The sequence below is a fragment of the Nannobrachium achirus genome (assembly GCF_963921795.1).
Source record: "Nannobrachium achirus genome assembly, chromosome: 20".
Classification (NCBI taxonomy): Eukaryota; Metazoa; Chordata; class Actinopteri; order Myctophiformes; family Myctophidae; genus Nannobrachium; species Nannobrachium achirus.
Window position 1 is genome coordinate 8,562,786 of NC_137827.1, and position 21,863 is coordinate 8,584,648.

At 43.2% G+C, this 21,863-nt stretch overlaps 1 protein-coding gene across 1 annotated transcript in view; it reads right to left on the minus strand.

The window, feature by feature from the left end:
* kiaa1109 (KIAA1109) overlaps positions 1 to 21,863 on the minus strand; it is a 175,224-nt gene that overhangs the window by 46,605 nt on the left and 106,756 nt on the right. Inside the window, exons 60-70 of the mRNA XM_080750799.1 lie at positions 20,985 to 21,170; positions 20,105 to 20,273; positions 17,583 to 17,677; positions 16,702 to 16,818; positions 15,796 to 15,879; positions 11,071 to 11,269; positions 9,110 to 9,169; positions 8,513 to 8,739; positions 5,132 to 5,314; positions 2,001 to 2,131; positions 1,479 to 1,530 (exon numbers count right to left, since the gene is read on the minus strand). Coding sequence (XP_080606925.1) covers positions 1,479 to 1,530; positions 2,001 to 2,131; positions 5,132 to 5,314; positions 8,513 to 8,739; positions 9,110 to 9,169; positions 11,071 to 11,269; positions 15,796 to 15,879; positions 16,702 to 16,818; positions 17,583 to 17,677; positions 20,105 to 20,273; positions 20,985 to 21,170 — 1,503 coding nt within the window. The remainder of the gene's footprint in view (positions 1 to 1,478; positions 1,531 to 2,000; positions 2,132 to 5,131; positions 5,315 to 8,512; positions 8,740 to 9,109; positions 9,170 to 11,070; positions 11,270 to 15,795; positions 15,880 to 16,701; positions 16,819 to 17,582; positions 17,678 to 20,104; positions 20,274 to 20,984; positions 21,171 to 21,863) is intronic.

The following is a 21,863-nucleotide window of genomic DNA, read 5'->3' on the forward strand; positions in this document are numbered from 1 at the left end:
GCGAATGGAAGCATAAAGTATTTATAACAATGTTTAGGCCTACGATTATTGAATGCTTTAACTATTGAAACATAGCAGATATACAAGCTTGTAGATCTACTATTTTTTGAAAAGTCGTGAAAATGTGCGAAAATCTTTGAATACAGGTATATGTCTTTTTTAAGCAAACATTTTGTAAGTAAACTTTTGCTTCTGGGTGGTCCCTGGAACTAAGTATTTTGAGATGGGGGTCCGTGGCCGAATACATATCATTTTGGGGGTCCTTGACATGAAAAGGTTTGAGAACCACTGACACTAGTAGTCTCTCAAGAACATGCTAACTGAGCTCCAGTTGAGTGAAAAGGACCTTTTCTTTGACGATGGCTGGCAAAATTCTAATTTTCACGATTTTTCAAAAATAGCAGATCTACAAGCTCGCAGCGCGGCACTCGGTGCCGCGCTGTGAGCTTGTATATCTGCTATTTTTCAATAGTTAAAGCATAGAATAATGATACACAATAATGTGTACCCGTTCTAAATGGGTTAATGTAATCGCGGCAAGCGATTCTTTTTGCCCTGGACCGTTCTCAGTGGCGTCAGTTCAGAAAAAAGCTAAGGTGTGGCAACATGACTGGTGTCTTGCAAGACACCAGTCATGTTGCCATACCTTAGCAACAGGCATGATACATTTATTTCAAGAAGTACATTTGTGACTCAGCATGACTGAGGGGCAGTCATTTCGGAAGGCATGGTTTTTCACTACTGCTAATATGTTTTTTTTCCCCCTTTTTTCTAAAATGAAAAAAGCCACAAATGCATCTCAAAATATCTAGGCTACATTTCACTTAAAACGCCAGAGCTTAACTCTGCATGTAAATAAGACTTTTTTTAATTAATGTGAGAGATCGTCAGGTCATTAGGTTAGACATTTATTTAGAACTTGAATATCTCAAAAGTAGTATTTCAGCATGGCATCATTCTATAAGCCATATCTTCAAAACCGTTGGGTCAATCTCCACAACCAATATATCATTTTGTAGCTATGAACCCCAGCTTTCAAATGAAATGAAAATGAGAAAAAATGCAATGACTAGCCGTCAGCTGCGCTGGGACACATTTTATTTTTCCCCCCGTTTCTACGGTTTCTTGGGCTGGATATGGTAGCCTGGAAAGTTGTTCAAGTGCAGCTAAACTCGGCATGTTAGTAAACGTACCATAATTAACATTAATGCATTGCAGCTGTGCAGCTGACCTGCGGAACCTGGGAATATATCAATTTTGTCAAGATGGGGAGAATAAAGTGTGGAGAATATAATTATAATACTACCGTGTTAAAGTGAACATTTTGTTAAATTTAGCATTTGTAGTTATTTTACTGTAATTTAACAACATAATAACCAGCACAGATAGACAAAGAGACATTCATGGATTTATATTTAAAAGTAACTTTTATGTTCCCCCTGGACCCAGGGTATGGCAGCTGCATACCCCTGCCATACCCAATTGGCGCCCCTGAGCGTTCTCGTCTTGACAGTCTGTTCATGTGCCTGACTGTTTGTGGATTAAACCATCTAGAACTGGCAAAACGTCCCTGGAAATAACGTACTTGATACAGTATTTGATACAGTATATTTCTCTTGCGCCCCAGGATTATGAATGTTGGGGATATTTTGATTATCCCATTTAGGCCAAGGATTATTGACTGCTTTAACTACTGAAAAATAGCAGATATACAAGCTCACAGCGCGGCACCGAGTGCCGCGCTGCGAGCTTGTAGATCTGCTATTTTTGAAAAATCATGTTTTTTTTGCAAGTCTTTGAATATATCTACTTAAAAGCAAACATTTGTAACTCAAATATTTACTTCTGGGTGGTCCCTGGAACAACATATTTTGAGATGGGGGTCTGTGACCAAATACCTGTAATTTTGGGGGTCCTTGACATGAAGTGAACTTGTATATCTGCTATTTTTCCACTGGTTAAAAAGCCTAAACGGGATTTAAGGAAAGGTTGTCTCTTACTTGAGGTCATCGATGACCTTGGCCTGCTCGTTGAGCTCTCTGATGTCCACCAGCCTCTTGGTGAACTTGCGTCCGCGTGCGTCCACGGCCTGGCTGCCCGCTGCCAGCTGCCTCCGGGGGTCCACGCTCTCCTGGGAAACATGGAGGACCACCACAGGTAGATGAAAACCCATTCCCCCAAAAACAATCTACACCAGGGATTCTCAAAACCGTTTTTTGTTTTAATTTTTACAAAGACAGCCACAAATCTGAGAGTGTGCAAATGGAACCAAATGGATAGGGGCTGTCACGATTATGACATTTTACATCATGATGAATTGTCACTCAAATAAGTGCGATAAAAACAGTTCAATTGTGTAATTGACAGTTACATTTATGTTTGGCTTGTAGGCTTTGACGTTGCACATGGCAGGTATGACACATTACATAAATGTACAAAGAAATGACTGACATAATTTAAAAACGTTATACTATAAGAACATTGATAGTGGAAATGGTCGATCTACAAGCTCACACGTTGTGAGCTTGTAGATCGGCTATTTCCACTATTTTTGAAAATGTTTGGGGGGAAAAAATCAACATGGAAACGATTATGACGATTAAGACAAATGATTGTGATTATGTAAAATGATTGCGATGGGACGATTATGTAATAATTGTGACAGGCCCGCTGCCCTACAAAGGCAGAGTGCAGTAACTACGTTTTTGAATTTCACCAAAAAATGGGTTTAAAAGTGTTACAGCTTATCAGCCAAATGAGATAAAGATATAAAAGTGATATTACACTGATTGTACATCTGTTCTTGAGGTAATTGTTCATCCCCCAATATCATGAAGGCTAATTTGACCGTTGGGCGACACAAATAAGTTGGTGTGTCCCAAAACGTAGTTACTGCACTCTGCCTTTGTAGGGCAGTTCCATTTTGTACCCTCTCAGAGTTACATTTGGAAACCCCTCCAAGATCCCTTCGGGTCCCTGGACCACAGTTTGAGAACCCCTGAGCGATACCAAACAAACCCTTTCTGCATTTAGTCCAATCATGGTTGTTCATACAGCAGTTTGTCCAGCTCAATGCATGATCATCTTCTTTTCATTTCATGATTGTTGCAACGGACGCAATTTAAACACAAATCATCAAGGTTTAACGAAACACGACCCAAAAACCACCAGGCACAATCCTTTTCACACCACTTTTCAAACAAAATGTAATGAACACCAAAAACCACCACCTCCACCAACACCTCCCCCTTCAAAACGGCTTAACATTCAGCCGATTTCAGACCTCCATTTTTAGAAGTGAACCATGATTTGCACAATGATTAAAATGAAAGAGGAACTCGTGTTTGCTCCTGGAACAGATTTCATTTTCAGACACCGCCAAACAGAGTAAAAAACAAAAAGAATCACACGCTAAAGGGTGCTTTTATGCTTAGTTGCGTGCCGGAATGAATGCTTTGCAGCGTGACAGACTGTGAGCTTGTAGATTGGATAATTTCAGTGCGTAACACCAGCCCACAACTAAGCATAGGTCAGCCCTTGAGTGGCACCACTGACCACCTTTAAACCTGGAATTAATTATTACTTTAACCATTGTTTTATGCTTTAACTATTTAAAAAAAACAAATAGCAGATATACAAGCTCACAGCGTGGCACCGAGTGATGCACTGCAAGCTTGTAGATCTACTATTTTTCAATAGTTAAAGCATAACATAATGGTTAAAGTGCTTCCAGGTCTAAATGGGTCCAAATCAAACCGTGTTTGATCCAGTGTTCATTTCTTCAGCAAATTTTTTGATTGATTTAGTCTTAGTCTTTTGAATAACACACCACTTAGTCCTAGTCTTCTGAAATTGTTTTAGTCTAGTCTAGTCTTAGTCGACTAAATATGACAATATTTTAGTCTTAGTCTTAGTCCTTGAGGATTAAGGTCCATTCCCACTGGGCCAGATAACAGATAAAACAATCTCTTTCTCCAGATATTTTTCCATTCAAAGTGGATGGTAGATACAGATAAAAAAAATCTATCACAGATATTTCTTTTATTTGTGGTAGATATTTTTTTTTATCTGGACCTACCATCCACTTTGAATGGAAAAATATCTGGAGAAAGAGCTTTTTTTATCTGTTATCTGGCCCAGTGGGAATGGGCCTTTAGACTTAGATTTAGTCTTAGTCTTTTGAATAACACAAATAATAGTCTTAGTCTTCTGAAATTGTCCAGTCTTAGCGACAAAATGTCAAAATCTTGTAGTCTTTTAGTCTTAGTCGACAAAAATAACACTGGTTTGATCAGCCATGGTGGACTCCACACCCTTCTGTTGTCAAGAGGAGAGAACTGCACCCTGGGAAGTGTAGTGATCATAGTGAGTCCCCAGCCAGAAGGACAACCAAATGGCTCTTTTTTTCTCACTACAAGACCTACCGTACCGTAGGCCAACCATGCTGTGGATTTGTTTCCACGCTCAGTTTCACAGAAGGTTCTGAGAAAACTCATTTTGGCCCTGCTTAGGAGGCTGTAGGAACCCTGAGTTCTGCAGGAACCCATGCAGAACTTAATTTGTCATAATAATTTATAAAATAGCGGACTCGGGCATAGCAATACATTCAGCACTTTAAGACATTTTGTGGCTCCACCTTTACGTCTGTGTATTGGTTTTACAAGCATATTGAACCAATGAAAAGCACTTCTGACGAAACCAGCCAACTCCATTGGATCGTCAAACTGTCTGCCAAACCAGCGATCCAAAACCTCCAAAACCTCCACTCTGAGCTGGACATTTTCTCATTTCCTGAAAAAATGAACATTCTGGAGTTAGCTGGTTTCTGTCCGCTAGCAGCAGAGATATACTATATTGAATAAAGTGTTTTGCGGTTTTCTTTTTTTCTCTCCACATAATCAAATGTTTTTTTAAGGTCATGATTCTAGGCTTAAACAAATGGATAGAAATATCTTTGAAAATCTCTAAAAACGGAATTAGCCTTTTTGAGTGGAACCACAAAATGGCTGCCACTGCTATGCCCGTTTCATGGTTCTATGGAAGGTTACCCCTGTTGTAGTGGAAAAAAGAGCCATAAGAGTTAGGGTGGGTGAGGTAGGGTGGGGCGGGTGGGGGGGACACTACTACATACACATGCCCAGGATAGGGGTCTAGTGGCCCGGCCGCCGCCCGGCCCCCGCGGGCTGGGAGAGGCACAGTTGAGGTAGTCTGCCGGGGCGGCGCAGACGCTCTGCGGCCGGGGGGTCAGACCCAGGAGGTGGTTGACCAGACGCCTCCTGAACGTCAGCCGCGGGCTGAACTGGCCCTCTGAGCACTGCAAACAACGTCCCCGGGTCAATGCAAGGACATTATCCACGGATTATAAAGCAAAACAAATACAATCTCCACTGAAAGAAAATACATAGAATTGGTAAGTCCTGATGTGCGATTTGTGCAACACACACACACACACACACACACACACACACACACACACACACACACACACACACACACACACACACACACACACACAGGCAGCGTTTCCAAAACAATTAAAGACTTAGTGAAATGAAAAATACATTGTTCACACTTTTAGAGCTTATCCGTGGTAATCATATGGGCATTCTTAACACTAGGTGCCAAAAAATAGAAAATAAACAATCGTTGTGTATTTTATATCAAAGTCCTTAACTCATTGAGTGCCAGCCTATCACCACTAGAGGGCGCCCAGTGACCAGAGAATAATAGAGATATGCTGGTAATGCATGCCCAAGCCCTGGAGCCATGACTTTTTTTACAAAGGAAAGGACACTTTCCTTTGTGCATGTACAGGAAGAGGATGAAGTTAGCTTGAAGTTAGCTATTGGCTACCAAGCATTTTAGAAGCCTTATTTTCGTCAACTTAGCCATGATTAAACCTTGCACACCTCATGCATGGGAAAAAAACAGAGAAGAATGAGCTCTAAAAAAATCCAATGCAATCCTGGATTGCATTGGAGTGGATTTGTGCAGTTTGTTCACAGCTTTCAAACAAAAAAATCCGATTGGAAATCCGTTCAGGCATTCTTGAGATAATCGCCATTATGTTTTACATGTAATGTAAACAAAAATGGCTGCCCTGTATGTTAGATGGGGTTGTATGGGGGTGGAACATGCAAAATCGCGATTGAAATCATGTTCACCAGATTTGATGGGGTCCAAAAAAAAAAAAAAAATCAAAAAAAAATTTTTCAAAAAAAAAAATTTTTTTATTTTTTTTTTATTTTTTTTTAAAAGCCGAACTTGTTCGGGATCGGCACTCTACGATACGCTAATAAAGCCGAACTAGTTCGGGATTGGCACTCAATGAGTTAAAGGAGTAGTTCACCCCCAAAATGACTTTTTTTCTATTGATTAGTCATGCCATGGAGAGTAGAGTTCAATAATATTTTTTAGTTTTTGTCACATTCCTAAGACAAAAATGTGATAACAATAAATTTACCCCCATTCATTTCGGATGGTGACCCGTTTCGAAACGGGTCACCATCCGGAATCAATGGGGGTAAATTTACTCAAATCAAAATTTTGTCTTAGGAATGTGACAAAAATCAGAAAATATTATTGAACTCTACTCTCCATGGCATGACTAATCAATAAAAAAAAAGTCATTTTGGGGGTGAACTACTCCTTTAAATAGCCCATTCTTAATTATTTCCTGTGAACATTCTCTTGAATGCTGCCTTCAGGTATGTCATGCAAAGAGGTCATTTGCATTTCATTCACCATAGTGAAACCTGCATTCTGGAGAGAACACAATTTACAGTCCGGTAAAAGGGCAGGGGCTCAAGCCCCCTTTGAGGTCTGTGTGCACGTGCCTGCTCTCAGTGCATCTGCGTCCCACTGAGAGCTTAGATCGTCTATTTTCACTGTGCAACACACTTCTATGGAATCCAAATGACTGAAATCAGTCGTGGCCACTTGAATCCATGCATTATATAGACGCTTATATATGCTCTGAACACTGCATACAACCTCACCGACAATCCTTTTCGCACACCTCTGTGGGCGCTTTTCGACCGGCAAAGAACCGGTTTGAGTTCTTTCTCCCGCCTATGGGATGAACCATAGGTGAGCTTTTCCACGAGAACCAAGTTGGTTCCGAACCGTAAAAGTTGGTTCGTAACGGGAACCACAAAATCCTTGGTTTTTCCAGTCAACCACCGGAAGAACTGGGAAACAATGGCTCTGGTTCAATCTGGTGGAAACGCAAGCCGGTTCCTGGCCGGTTCGCAAGAACGAACCAAGGTTCCAAGAAAGTTGAACGGCACTTCTTTTGGTGGAAAAGGCCCATTTCTGCCAAATGCATCCATTACTGGATGTAGACTTCTATACCATTACTTAATCGTACACATGCATGTGCAATAGAAACAAGTGGAAAATGTATACAATATACATTCATATTTCCGTTCATAGCCTATATTGTTTTTATAACCTCTCTCCCCCTGCACAACACAAACCTACATAATAACATCCACACGCATGCACACACGCACATCAGATGATGTTAAAGATACTTATAATCAACATTTTACATTTTCTGATCTACTAAAAGCCTTCTCGCGGGAACTCACCAAACCTGAGCAGACCTGTTTTGACAAGCACCTTAACAAACATCCATAGTACATCATGCACAGTATACAGATGTGTCCTTTCAACTCTACTCTTACAGCTCTTTTCCGGAAAATGTCCTACAAATGCATTTTTTCCACCGGTTTCTTTCCCCGTTTTGCTTTTCATTTTTTATGGAGAACAGAGCTTATTTTTGCTAACCTGACTGCGCCAGATGGTGGCAGTAGTGCGTACCGCCCTACTTTACCATCTGAGATCTCTCGGGGAGAGTTGATAACACTCGTAAAGTCCCGGGCCGGACAAATCAGTGGCAGCTACGGGCGGGCTCTGAGTGGCTCTGAGCCAATAGAGTCTGACTGCAGACCACGTGGAAACCCAGGAGGCGGATTCTGGGTGTAACGTCATGCAGACAGGCCAATATGAGTGGTTGGAGTTGGAACTCCCAGACTGTGATAGAGAGATGGCCCCATCCAATCACCTGCTAAAGAATTTGAAAAAATGGCCCGCCCCTTACATCGGGTCTGCCCGAGCGATCCCAGATGATGGTAAGCAGAGCGGTATGAAGCCAGGCATACGCACTGCAGCCATCATCTGGTGCAGTCAGGTTATATTTTTGCAGAAACTAGCAACATTTTCTGAAAATCCCCTGACTGTCTTGCCAATGGCATGACGTGTGAAGTTTTGAAATGGCACATCTGTACATCTGTTTCTTGATTTTTTTTTTCAATGGAAATAATACGGTGGAGCAATGCATGAAAACTAATTTCACCCACTTATGTTACTGCTGTAAACCTGTGACAATAAAGCTGATGGTGATTCTATGTATACTGTATGTAAGGATTCCCAGACCCCTCCGACTGACCGCATGGATGCTGATTCTATGTATAGTGCATGTAAGGATTCCCAGACCCCTCCGACTGACCGCATGGATGGTGGGCGACATGCTGTCCGCTTCGTCCTCGTCCGACAGGTCGGCCATGTTGACGGAGTTGAGGTCGGCGATGTCGTCGATGTCCTCCTCGCCTGTCAGCGAGGTCAACGTGTTGCCCAGGGCGTTGAGCCGCTTGCCGATGTTGGGGTCCATGTGGACGTCGATGCCGCACATCTTCCACAGCACGTTGAGGGTCCACGTGCCCGCGCTGCTGCTTTCTGCTGCCAAGCAAGAGACAAGAAACTCATCTTCACTACTTTACGCCAGTGGAGACTATATATTGGACATGTCATTATTAGCGAAAACCAGGAGTCTACTGCAATGAATGGGAAAGCTGGTTTTGGTCAAATCGATTACGTTTTGGTCAATTGATGAAACTCATCGTGAAACTCACAGATAGCTTTGCTGTGTGGGCAGACATTTGGCTTACTGAATGGAGAATGAAAGTACTGGTTTGAAACACATCCACATACGGAGTGTTAAGTGCTTAATGGAATACATGTAATAGTACAGTATGTAACAGCAATAGACCATCCGACAACTCTCCCAAGAGGAAGGAGAGCTGAGTGTTTGTGGGAAAGAACTCGCCTGCAGACGGCTGCCCTGTGGTTCTGGAGCACACTTCATAAGTACCGTCAGGAACTACACCTAGAACACGCACACACACACGCGCACGCACACACACGCATGCACACACGCACACACACAGAGTCAGGAAACACACCTTGTATCATTGTATTGTTTTTTAAGTCCAAAGTATTTGCATTTAAGTTCATAACATTGATATAGTGTAAAAAACATCACAAGGATGCAGCTGGGACTAGGGTTTAATATTTTCCCGAATTTAGCTCATTTTAAAAACCGGGATTTTTCGGAGCTTCTCCCGGGCTCCCCGGTATTTTCCCGTCAATAATAGGCCTAATAATAATAATTAATAATGTTTAATTACCATGGAATGGCCTTTAGGTGACAGTACCCCTTTAACCAACCAGGGGGCGTCAATGCGTAGCCTATCGACTGGATTTCCACGTGTCACTGAAAAATAGATGATCTACAAGCTCACAACACGTCGTAGATTAGACGCTATGTGAGCTTGCAGATCGGCTATTTTCAGCATGACACTCGCAGGACAAACTATATAATCAAGCTAATGGGAGATGTGTTGGACGCGCAGTCGCGCACAACTCTTCACAACGCGCTTCAATGTTCCTCAATGGCTCAGTCATTATAAACCATTGCATACTTACACAATTGGATATTTGGGGGCTTGCAAGATCATTCTTCAGAGTTCACCCCAAGAAAGCAAGGTAGACCACAAATGTATTACAGTACAGCAGTTTATGCAACGTGGATTCATATTCTTCAAGGCACGATTGCCAACAACAGAATTGTTTTCCATCATTTTCTATTATTTGCTGCTGTAAAACATCACGTTATAAATAGGCTAAGCATACAGGTGGTCTCTCTGTAATGGAAGTGGAACACAGTATAATTTCGGTGCCACGCCACGTTAGATTTAATCAATTACGTTTTTTAGTAGGCCTATTGTAGGGGACGTGGATTTTTAGAATTCCACAGCATCTGACCGCCTCCCGTGATATCAACAGCCAAACTAAATGTCCATACAAGTTTTAGTCAAGTATATTTATTATGTCCCAAACACCCCCCACGGCCCACCTGCTGCTTGTCGCTAGATTGCACAATGCACGCTGCGCAGCGGCTGCGCTCATCAAAGAGGCAGTGCGAATCAGAGAGAGATTAATTTGTGGTTGGATTATTGTAGGCATATTGACGTTCTGATTCATTCTGATATATATATTTTCCTGTTAAAAAAGGAGGCGAGGATATGTGGCAAGCAGCCTAATTGCCCACGCACTGGAGTAGACCTTTCTAGTGATAATTAGCCTAATTTATATAAGAAAAAGACAATCTCCGGGATGACGGTTCCCGAAGCCAATAACCGGGAGGGAAATTACGTGCGCTGAGGCCGGGATCCCGGTTCCCGGCATTAAACCCTAGCTGGGACGTATCATCAGTGATGTAGCCTGGGGTCGACGGGTGTTTCGGGTCTCGCAACATCATACACCCTCGCCCAGGTGACCCAGCCGGGGTTGATCAAGTCCCGACTTACGTCCCAGTAAGTGATATAAGTATTACTAAATTAATAATAATAATAAAAAAGGTTTGACTAAATATCATGTGATTTTAGCCAACAATATCTACAGTTGATTTAGTCCAGTACAATTAATTCATTAAATTAAATAATGCCTGATTTATCCGTGCCGAAATTCCACAACCAAACATAAAACGACTTGTCTGTCTACTGGATCTCGTCTCCACTAGTCCCTCCCTAACATTTTAGTCTCCTTTTTAATTGCCAATGAAATTGTCAATATATTAAGTCTGAGTTTTAGTCATCATACTGTAGCTTAGTTTTTATTTCATTTCAGTCAGTGAAAAAAGATAGTCGGACGAGATCAACGCTGCTTTGTGAGGAAGAGAGCGGAACAGAACGATGCGTGAAAACAAGACACGACGGCGGCACTCACAGGCGTTCATGACCAGGTCGCTGCGGAGCTCTGGCTTCCAGTCGTCCCAGGAGGTCTCGAAGCCCTCGGCGAAGCGGATGCAGAAGTTCTTGAAGTGACCCTTGCTGACCAGCGACTCCGACGAGCAGGCCGTGATCAGCGTGCTCTCGATGGTCAGCACCAGCGCCGAGCCCGTGTCAAAGTCTATGCTGTGATTGGCCTGCGAGTCGAGGACAGGGGGGAGGAGTTAAGCCTCGCTTATGCTACGAAAAACGACAGAGAATATCCGACCTCCAAGCTCACCTTAACGGTCGTTGTGAGCTTGAGCTCGGCTATTCTTTCCAAGCTCACGACGATGTTGTGAGCTTGAGCTCGGCTATTCTTTCTTGTCACGAGAGACACTGTCACGTAAATAAGTATGACTGGGCATTTTAAATGTCTGGAATCAGTGTGTTGATGAATTGGTCTTTAAATGTCTGGAATCAGTGTGTTGATGAATTGGTCTTTTCATGGACCATAAAACCTTGTGAAATACGGTGGTCGACGGTTGGACAGCGATGGTGTGATATACTGTAGGCCTACATCAAAGGTCTTCAACAGGGGGTCCTCAGAGTTACAGCCAGGGGGGGCCTCCAAATCTTTGTGTGATAGAAACTTGCGAGGCGTTGTGAGCTTGTAGATCGGCTATTTTTGGCAAAGCGGTTTGTTGTAGAGGGGGGAAAAGAGCAGACTAAGTACAGAGTGAAAGGTCAAGTTTATTAAGTATTGACGGTTCAAGTGGTTAAATATCTGAAAACACAAATTGATATGAATCTACAATTCACTGATGATTGTGCTGTCAAACGATTAAAGTACATGGACTCTATGAAAACGTTGAAGACCCCTGCTGTAGACCTACACAGATGTTCATGAGATACATAACGCATTAAAACCGGGAAAGTGTCCGTGTCATTTAAGACTTTTGCGTTGGTTATTCCAAAAATAGCAGATGCACAAGCTTGTGGCGCACCACTTCTAGAGTCACAAAAGGTCTGCTATTTTTGGAACATCTTCGTAAAATCTTGAAAATGTGAGGACGACTGACTTAGAAGCCATTAGTAGAGTCCTCGGGTTATAATGGGTAAAATTGAGAATGAGATGGATGTGTTAACGACCGCATTTCCATTTCTGACGCCTTTTTTCCCCTTCCACAACACTCGCAATCTGTTATTTACATAGCGCTAAACAACATGAAGACAAAAATAAATAAGGGCTATCTAGCAAGCTATTAACCAAGTGTAAACTCCTTATTAGTGTTATAGCAAGCTCTATGGGTTTGAAAGGAAGAAGGTTTGCCCTTCAAACAGATAGCTGGACACACACACAGCCTGTCATATACTGTACACTGAGCCTCAATTACCAGGCTTCGCCACACAGGCACACACACACACACACACACACACACACACACACACACAGACACACACACACACACACACACACACACACACACACACACACACACACACACACACACACACACACACACACACACACACACACACACACACACACACACACACACACACACACACACACACACACGTATTTTTCAAGCGGACATTTGTAACTCAAATTTTGCTTCTGGGAGAGGTCCCTGGAACTAAATATTTTGAGATGGGGATCTGTGGCCAAAAATACATAATTTTGGGGGTCCTTCACATGAAGAGGTTTGAGCACCACTGACATAGAAACATAGGCTTTTCAAAAAACCTTAGAAGGATTTGAAATATTCAAAGACTTCACGATTTTTCAATGGGGTTCATGGGGGGCCCGCAGTGAATCCTTGTACCCAGAGCCCAGAATTTGGTACGATATCCCTAACCTGGCCATTTGCCCACAGCATTCTCCCAGGGACGGATCAGAAACCTGCCCAGTCAACTTTGAGCCCAGCCTCCTACATTGGGATGGGACGATATGAACATTTCATATCACGATTATTGACGGGAAAAAAAGTGTGATTTACGATATTGCGATAATCAAAATATCCCCAAGATTCATACTCCTGTATCAAATACTGTATCAAGTATGTTATTTCCAGGGACGTTTTGCCAGTTCTAGATGGTTTAACCCATTTAGGCATAGAATTATTGAATGATTTAACCAGTGAAAAATAGCAGATATACAAGCTCACAGCGCGGCTGAATATATCTAATTAAAAGCGAACATTTGTAACTAAATATTTACTTCTGGGTGGTCCCTGGAACAACATATTTTGAGATGGGGGGTCCGCGGCCAAATACCTGTAATTTTGGGGGTTCTTGACATGAAAAGGTTTGAGAACAGCATGATTTAGAGGAAGGATTTAGAAGTCGAGTCAAAGATCGGGTCAAAGGTATTCAAAGACTTTTCACGATTTTTCAAAAATAGAAGATCTACAAGCTCGCAGCGCGGCACGCTGTGAGCTTGTATATCTGCTATTTTTCTAAAGTTAAAGCATAAAATAATGGTTAAAGTGGTTAAAATCTAACACGACTCGGGCGCATTCCAGGTATTTGAGAGTTAAATGGGACCAGATATGCAGCTCAGCAATGTGAATTGATCCCAGTGCATGATGGAGGACGATTTCACAATACATTTTAAACTCCACAATACGATGTAAGTGTTTTTTTGGCACGATAAAAGATAATAACAATTATTATCCCATTCCTACTCCCATACTAGTGGATCTTGAGTAGAATAGTTTTTTTTGTCTACACGTCACAAACCTTCTTACAATGTTTCATTTTGTATAACGGCTGTGCAAACTGGTATAACAACCTCTTATAATTTGTCACTGCCGGACAGAAACCTTGTATCTCCATATTTACTGTTTTTTTTTTTTTTTTTATGAAAATGGAAGACCTGTTGAGTACACAATTTGTCATGATATGACATATTTCCTTTGTTAAAGGACATTTTTTTTTTTTTTTTTTAGATAGTCATTAGAGAAAAGTAAAGATGAGGCCATACAAGGTTTCAACAGGACAGCAACAACACGTACATGAATGAATTATATTACAGTCTCACACCAAATCCTCACACCAACCAAAGCCCACAGTTTCAGTTGTTATTCCAGTTTTGTTTTAAGGGGAAATGTGACGACTTCGTATAGGTGTGGATATATGACAGGCTGTACCTGCCACCCCAACTCACAGGACGTCACTGTCACCCCATTAAGCTCAATTTATGCTTCATCGCACAATGGTGTTGAAAGTCCAAGAACGGCAGAGAATACCAGACCATATTCACACGGCGGCCATCTTGGATTGCGTCACCACACGCCTGAGCCTGTATTACAAACCATTGTAAACAATGGAGCGATGGTCCCAAAATATGAGTTCTGTTCCACCAATTTCAAGGTATTCAAGGTAAGTAAGTTAGGAGGTAAGTAAGTTAGGTTTCAACTTTACTTGCTAAATGCACAGTGCTTGCTCCACCAAATGGTGACGCAATCCAAAAATGGCCGCGGTGTGATTATGGTCTATAGCAGGCTTGACCAGCGAGAGCTTACAGGTCTGCTATTCAGCGTGAGACACACTGTAGCACGATGAAGTATAAATAAGGTTTAAAACACAGGACACACCGTCACTGTCAACCTAGTCTCGCGTAGCCAGACAACTTATTCCACAATCTCTGAAGGAATGCTGTATGCTGTAGAGCAGTGGTTCTCAACCTGTGGTCCATGAAGGGATTCCAGGTGGTAACCAAATGGATCTTTAACTCTTGAGTGTTTACGGGACCATTTGGTTTCATGTCACGCTCTCAAGAGCTACATTATTGTTAAACATCTGCATGACTTAATTAACAATAAGTCCACACAATTAGAGACAGTAGAAGATTTCATATTTTTATCTCTCCTATGGTGCCACATCAATACAGCATGGCATTGTGGACACAAACTTATCCAGCAATAACATATTCTACATTTTGGTTCTGAGAGGCTAAACCTCAATAAATGGTGGTCTGTGGATCAAATGTGGAACAAATCATGGACATGATATCAAAAAGGTTGAAAACCACTGCTATACTCTGTAGAGTCTGGAACTAGACCTCCCGAAAGCAGGGAAAGGAAGCCGTCATCCGTTTCGTTATGTTCAAGAAAACATATTTGAAAATATCTTTATCTTGTATTTTTTTCCCCACAGCAAGGTTTATCATAGGCTTAAATTACCTTATTTTTTCCCCTAAAATTTGATCCCACAATTTTGTAACCCATTTTTCACCCAGTGCCAATTGCCTAAGCTGTAATCCTGGGCTCTGCTCTCCCTCCCTCTGCCAACCTGGAGAGAGCCCTGAACTGAGCTCATGTTCCTTCAGTACATGAGGAGTGAGCAGGCCGCTTCTTATCACTTGACAGGGGGAGCTTCCCCGGTTGGACTTGGAAGGAACACATTATTCCAACCAGTTTCTTTCCTGTCCTTCAGGCGCCCCGGCTGCCCAGGGGGAGGCAGTATAGAGACCAGGATTACTGCATGTCTTTTTGTGGGGATATCTACCCTAGAGGATACGAGGAGAACATGCAAACTCCACACAGAAAGGCCCTTTCGCCCCCCGGATTCAATTACTTTGATTCATATATTAGGACAAATGTGTGCGTCTGTAAAGACGAAACGGAAGCAGCTCCAGACTGTTTGTCAAACATTGTGGGAAGGCAACGGTCTGGCTACGCAAGACTCTACTGTCACCCCAACACACAGGGGGGAAAGGGAATAAGTAGTGGATTACTTTTCCTGCACGCTTTTGCTGGCCTAAAGTTCTCTTGGGTCCGGGTTCAGAGCGGTTGCCCTCGGTACCAGCCATGAGTCCTCTCTATTGAAATAAGTACGACACAACAGCTTGTACATGCGCCCTTACGGGAGGAGATACAACATGACATGTAGCATCAGAATGTGAACATGCACGCTGTTATGGAGGGAGAAACAACATGACACGTGCATGGATTAAAAAGCCGACAAAAACATTTTGTTAGGCCAAGTCTAGGGTTGGGATCCTTTAGGGGTTTAACAATGTCGGTTCCTTGACAGTTCTCTCTCAACAGTCCCATTCCTCAGGCTAGGGCTCCACCAAAAAAACGGCGTCGTGCCGGCGTCAGACGGCGTCAAAAAATTAACCGGGGCGAATTTGAGCGTCCGACGTTGACATCGGCAGTGGAGCACCCTTCATTAATAAAAACGGGAGCGTTCCCAGCGTTGACTTTGACGAGAACCAAATGGACCCTTACAGGTCTGAAACTCTGTAGGGCCTTTTCCACCGGCAAAGAACCGGTTTTCGGGTTCTTTCTCCCGCCTATGGGATGAACCAGAGGCGAGCTTTTCCATCGAGAACCGAGTTGGTTCCGAACCGTAAAAGTTGGTTCGCGGCCGGTTCGCAAGAACGAAACAAGGTTCCGAGGAAGTTGCCATCCCATAGGCGGGAGAAAGAACTCAAACCGGTTCTTTGCAGATGGAAAAGGCCCCAGAGTGTACCAATGGAAAGGGGTCCATTCGGTTCCATTTGTGCACTCAGAGTCATGGGGATCCTTGACATATAATTATAATTGAGAACCACTGGGCTATTGTAGTTGGGGCATGCTGTGTTCCCCCCGAGTACACTGGGCTCAGACAGACGCCCAGGTCTCCAGCCAGCCGTTACCTGGGAGGTGTTGGTGATGGGCAGGCAGATGCCCAGGTCGTTGACGGTGAGCTGCAGGAACAGGGTGCTGAAGGCCTGGGCCGAGGTCTGCTGGATGCCGGGCAGCTTGTCCACCACCTGGTATGAACAACAAGGCCATCACTCTCAATAATAAATGACACACTGATCATCCTCTGTATCGCTACTACCACCTCATGCCATCGGGGCGAGGATACAGAACCCTGAAGTGAAAAAAGGTTGGGTTTAGCAGGAGTTGTGTCCTCTTAGCCATCGCTGCACTAAACCAGTGGTTCTCACACCTTTTCAGGCCTGGACCCCCAAAATAATCATATTTTATCTGGGGACCCCCTTCCACCCTGACGAGCACTAAGAGTTGAGTCATTACATTTTGTATAACATTGTTCTATTGTGAAAATAGCAGATCTACATGCTCACAACGCCTCGCATTGCGAGGCGTTGTGAGCATGTCGATCGGCCATTTTCACAATTTCTGCCTCTAATATTTGACAAATTGCCCAATGTTTAATTTGTCATTTTAGAGGTATTAAAAAGTCCTTAAATTGTCACTTTAGAAATGTGCAGATTCCCTCGATACACTTAAAGTTTATTTTGGTTTGTTTACTGTTGAGAGAGAAAACAACGTTGCACATTAAGTTAATCATCTGGGGACCCCCCCCAAAATAATGTGGAGACCCCCTTTGGGGTCCCGACCCACAGGTTGAGAACCACTGCACTAAACAAAATGCCCTGCCCCCGTCTCTAGGATGTTTTTCTGTGCATAGTGGAGACCTGATGATCTGTCTTTGTGATGTGTTTGTGTTGTGTTATATGGCTATGTGTTGTTTCTTTGTTTGAACAGAGAAAACGCAGATCATTCTGACCTCCTTGGTGGCCATGTGGATGTCCTTGTTGAGGGCCATTCGCTGCTCGTTCCAGTTGTCGTATGCCGCCTTGTAGTTGAGCCAGAAGAGCACGGCTGTGGGAAGAAAAGACCTTGGATGTCATGTAAAATAATAGATACATGTAGATCAGTGGCTCTCATAGCGGGGTCCTCCCAGGTGGTCTCCATCAATAATATATGTTACCACTTAAACCCTCTACAATTGGTAAAACATAGGGCCAAAGCGCAAAACCTCCTATCTGCAAATTTTATGATTTTTGGATTTCACTTGAAATGAGTACTATAGGCTATGCTGCACATGGTCAGTCTGTCTGCAAGATCGTTCTGCCGCTCATTTTGCCAAAAATGTCATGTGACTATAAATAGTTGATAGGTTTTAATGTTAAACACACATTTTCTTTTTAATTTACCCAACAAAGTGATTTTTGCAGATAGGAGATTTTGCGCTTTGGCCATAAACATAATTGATAGTCTTTTTTTCACTCTCTACCGATTTCTCTATCTATTGTTTAGCAAATGTTGCGCCCCCCAGGTCGGCAACCCGAAATGTTGAAAGAGCCATATTGGACCAAAACAACTAAAAACAAATCTGTCTGGAGCCGCAAAAAATTAAAAGCCTTATATAAGCCTTATAATGAAGGCAACACATGCTGCAAGTGTCTATATTAGCTATATTAGCCTACTATCAAAATGACTAAGTAGGCTACAAATACATAATGAGCATTCATGAATAAATGTTTATTTTCCCTGCAGCGCATCCTGGAGAAAAGAATGTTGAAATGTAATATTTATTCTACACATTTTTACAGCATTGGAAAATGTTTGTGTCACGTCTGTCCTCCCCATCTTTTTCCATTTTCATACATTTTTGAAAAAGCTCCAGGGAGCCACTAGGTGCTAAAGGGCCAGGGGCGTCACACCAAATTCTGGGCCCTGGGTACAAGGATTCACTGCGGGCCCCCCATGAATGTTAACTATTGAAAAATAGCAGATATACAAGCTCACAGCGCGGCACCAAGTGCCGCGCTGCGAGCTTGTAGATCTGCTATTTTTGAAAAATCGTGAAAATGTCTGCAAGAAACCTATGTCAAGGACCCCCAAGATGATATGTATTTGGCCACGGACTCCGATCTCAAAATATTTAGTTCCAGGGACCACCCAGAAGCAAAATTTGAGTTAGAAATGTTCGCTTAAAAAATACATATATTCAAAGATATTCACACATTTTCACAACTTTTCAAAAATAGCAGATCTACAAGCTCGCAGCGCGGCACTCGGTGCCGCGCTGTGAGCTTGTATATCTGCTATTTTTCAATAGTTAAAGTTATTAGGGCCCCCTCCACCTTGGGCCCCAGTAACTCAGTCCCACTTTCCTACCCCTTGTGACGCCCCTGTAAAGGGCCGCATGCGGCTCTAGAGCCGCGGGTTGCTGACCCCCGTGCCAGGATAATGGATGTTGGGGATATTTTGATAATGGCGATAATATCATAAATTGCAATTTCTCCGGTCAAAAATAATTGTGACATGAACTATTCATATTATGGTCCCATCCCTAGTGTGAGGATGTGGAGGCTTTTAGCTACACGTCTAGGTGATCCAGACCTCTGTCTTTTAGCTACACGTCTAGGTGATCCAGACCTCTGTCTTTTAGCTACACGTCTACGTGATCCAGACCTCTGTCTTTTAGCTACACGTCTACGTGATCCAGACCTCTGTCTTTTAGCTACACGTCTAGGTGATCCAGACCTCTGTCTTTTAGCTACACGTCTAGGTGATCCAGACATCTGTCTTTTAGCTACACGTCTACGTGATCCAGACCTCTGTCTTTTAGCTACACGTCTACGTGATCCAGACCTCTGTCTTTTAGCTACACGTCTACGTGATCCAGACCTCTGTCTTTTAGCTACACGTCTAGGTGATCCAGACCTCTGTCTTTTAGCTACACGTCTACGTGATCCAGACCTCTGTCTTTTAGCTACACGTCTACGTGATCCAGACCTCTGTCTTTTAGCTACACGTCTACGTGATCCAGACCTCTGTCTTTTAGCTACACGTCTAGGTGATCCAGACCTCTGTCTTTTAGCTACACGTCTAGGTGATCCAGACCTCTGTCTTTTAGCTACACGTCTACGTGATCCAGACCTCTGTCTTTTAGCTACACGTCTAGGTGATCCAGACCTCTGTCTTTTAGCTACACGTCTACGTGATCCAGACCTCTGTCTTTTAGCTACACGTCTACGTGATCCAGACCTCTGTCTTTTAGCTACACGTCTACGTGATCCAGACCTCTGTCTTTTAGCTACACGTCTAGGTGATCCAGACCTCTGTCTTTTAGCTACACGTCTACGTGATCCAGACCTCTGTCTTTTAGCTACACGTCTAGGTGATCCAGACCTCTGTCTTTTAGCTACACGTCTACGTGATCCAGACCTCTGTCTTTTAGCTACACGTCTACGTGATCCAGACCTCTGTCTTTTAGCTACACGTCTAGGTGATCCAGACCTCTGTCGAAGGCTACCGGCTGGGCGAACACGATGGGCCGGTTGAGCGTGATGAGGACGGCCTCCTTGTCCGAGGAGCCGCTGATCTCCTCCTGCAGGGCGTTCCTCAAGCCGATCCGCGTGCGGAAGTACGCCACCTGGTGGAAGTCTGAGCCCGCCTCCTCGTACACCTGTGTGCAGGGAGAGAGAGGTCTTCAACAGGGGGTCCTCAGAGTTACTACAGGGGGGGGGGGGGGGGGCACCAAATCCTTGTGTGATAGGATAATTGTTTTCAATTAACCCATTTAGGCCTAGGATTATTGAATGCTTTAACTATTGAAACAATAGCAGATATACTACTGCGAGCTTGTTTTTGAAAAGTCGTGAAAATGTGTGCAAATCTTTGAATATATGTCTTTTTTTAAGCGAACGTTTGTAACTCAAATTTTGCTTCTGGGGGGTCCCTGGAACTAAATATTCTGAGATGGGCGTCCGTGGCCAAATACATATCATTTTGGGGGTCCTTCACATGAAAACGTTGACATAGTAGTCTCTCAAGAACAGACTAACTGAGCTCCATTTAAGTGAAAAGGACCTTTTCTTTGGCTAGCCAAATTGCTGACATAGAAACAGGTTTTTTTCAAAAAACCTTAGAAGGATTCAAAAGACACTTATAGAATCGGGTAAAAATTAAAAATTTCAAGATTTTTCAAAAATAGCAGATCTACAAGCTCGCTATATCTGCTATTTTTCAATAGTTAAAGCATAAAATAGTGATACACAATACTGTGTAGCCGTTCTGAATGGGTTAAAAACTTTGAACCCTGGCATCCTTATTTTAGCCAAAAATAGCAGATCTACAAGCTCTCAGCTCGTAGATCTGGTGGTTTGACGATCTGCACCTGGTGTTTGACGATCTGTCCCAGGGCCAGGTTGAGGTCCACTTGGCATTTCCCGAACAGCTTGAGGTAGCTGCTGCTGCCCGGCTGAGCCTTGCACTGGATGCGGTTGGACAGCTCCAGCTCGATCAGGCCGGTCTCGAAGCGCACCGCCCGCATGGACGGAGTGGTGGCCGTCATCTGGATGCCCTGTGGGTGGCAATTTGTATTTTAATTTTTTTTGTAATCCAAAGGTTTTCAAACTTTTTTCATCCACGGCACCCCTGAATTACACTGTACATTTTTAGAATCTTACTTGATATTGGAGAAATATCCGTTTCCATCAGAACTGTCTGAAAATAACCGGTAATACTAGTGTTGTTGCTGCTCTTATACCACCATTATTACTGGGGTTGGTGTGGGCCAGAGAGTAGCCCCCCGCGGGCTGCCTATTGGGGAACCCTGATATACAGTATGGGCTAGTTTAACCACTTGAACCCCAGCATCCCTATTCTGGAGGCTATTTTTGGTGTCAGAGAGTGAAGTGATATTGATGTTGTGATATTGATGACTTCCACCTGTTATCAGATTATTGTGCGGCAGACCCTGGATTGGCATCACGGCACCTACTGTGGGAATCCCTGATGCAATCAATGACTTTCTTCTTATTTTTCAGTGTGTGCATACTGTACAGTAGGCTTTTCATTTTCTGGGTTCTATATTAGCAACAAACTAAAGGCAGAAAAGACATTAAAACTCTATAGAGGGTATGCGCGTGATCATATCCGAAAGCTATGCGGGAACTCCTACTGAGTGGCAAAAAAACTACTTTCTGCCTTGACAGTCCATACATCCTTGTCCTATCTGATTGCATTAACCTCACTTTGCCACTCGATTTGCCAC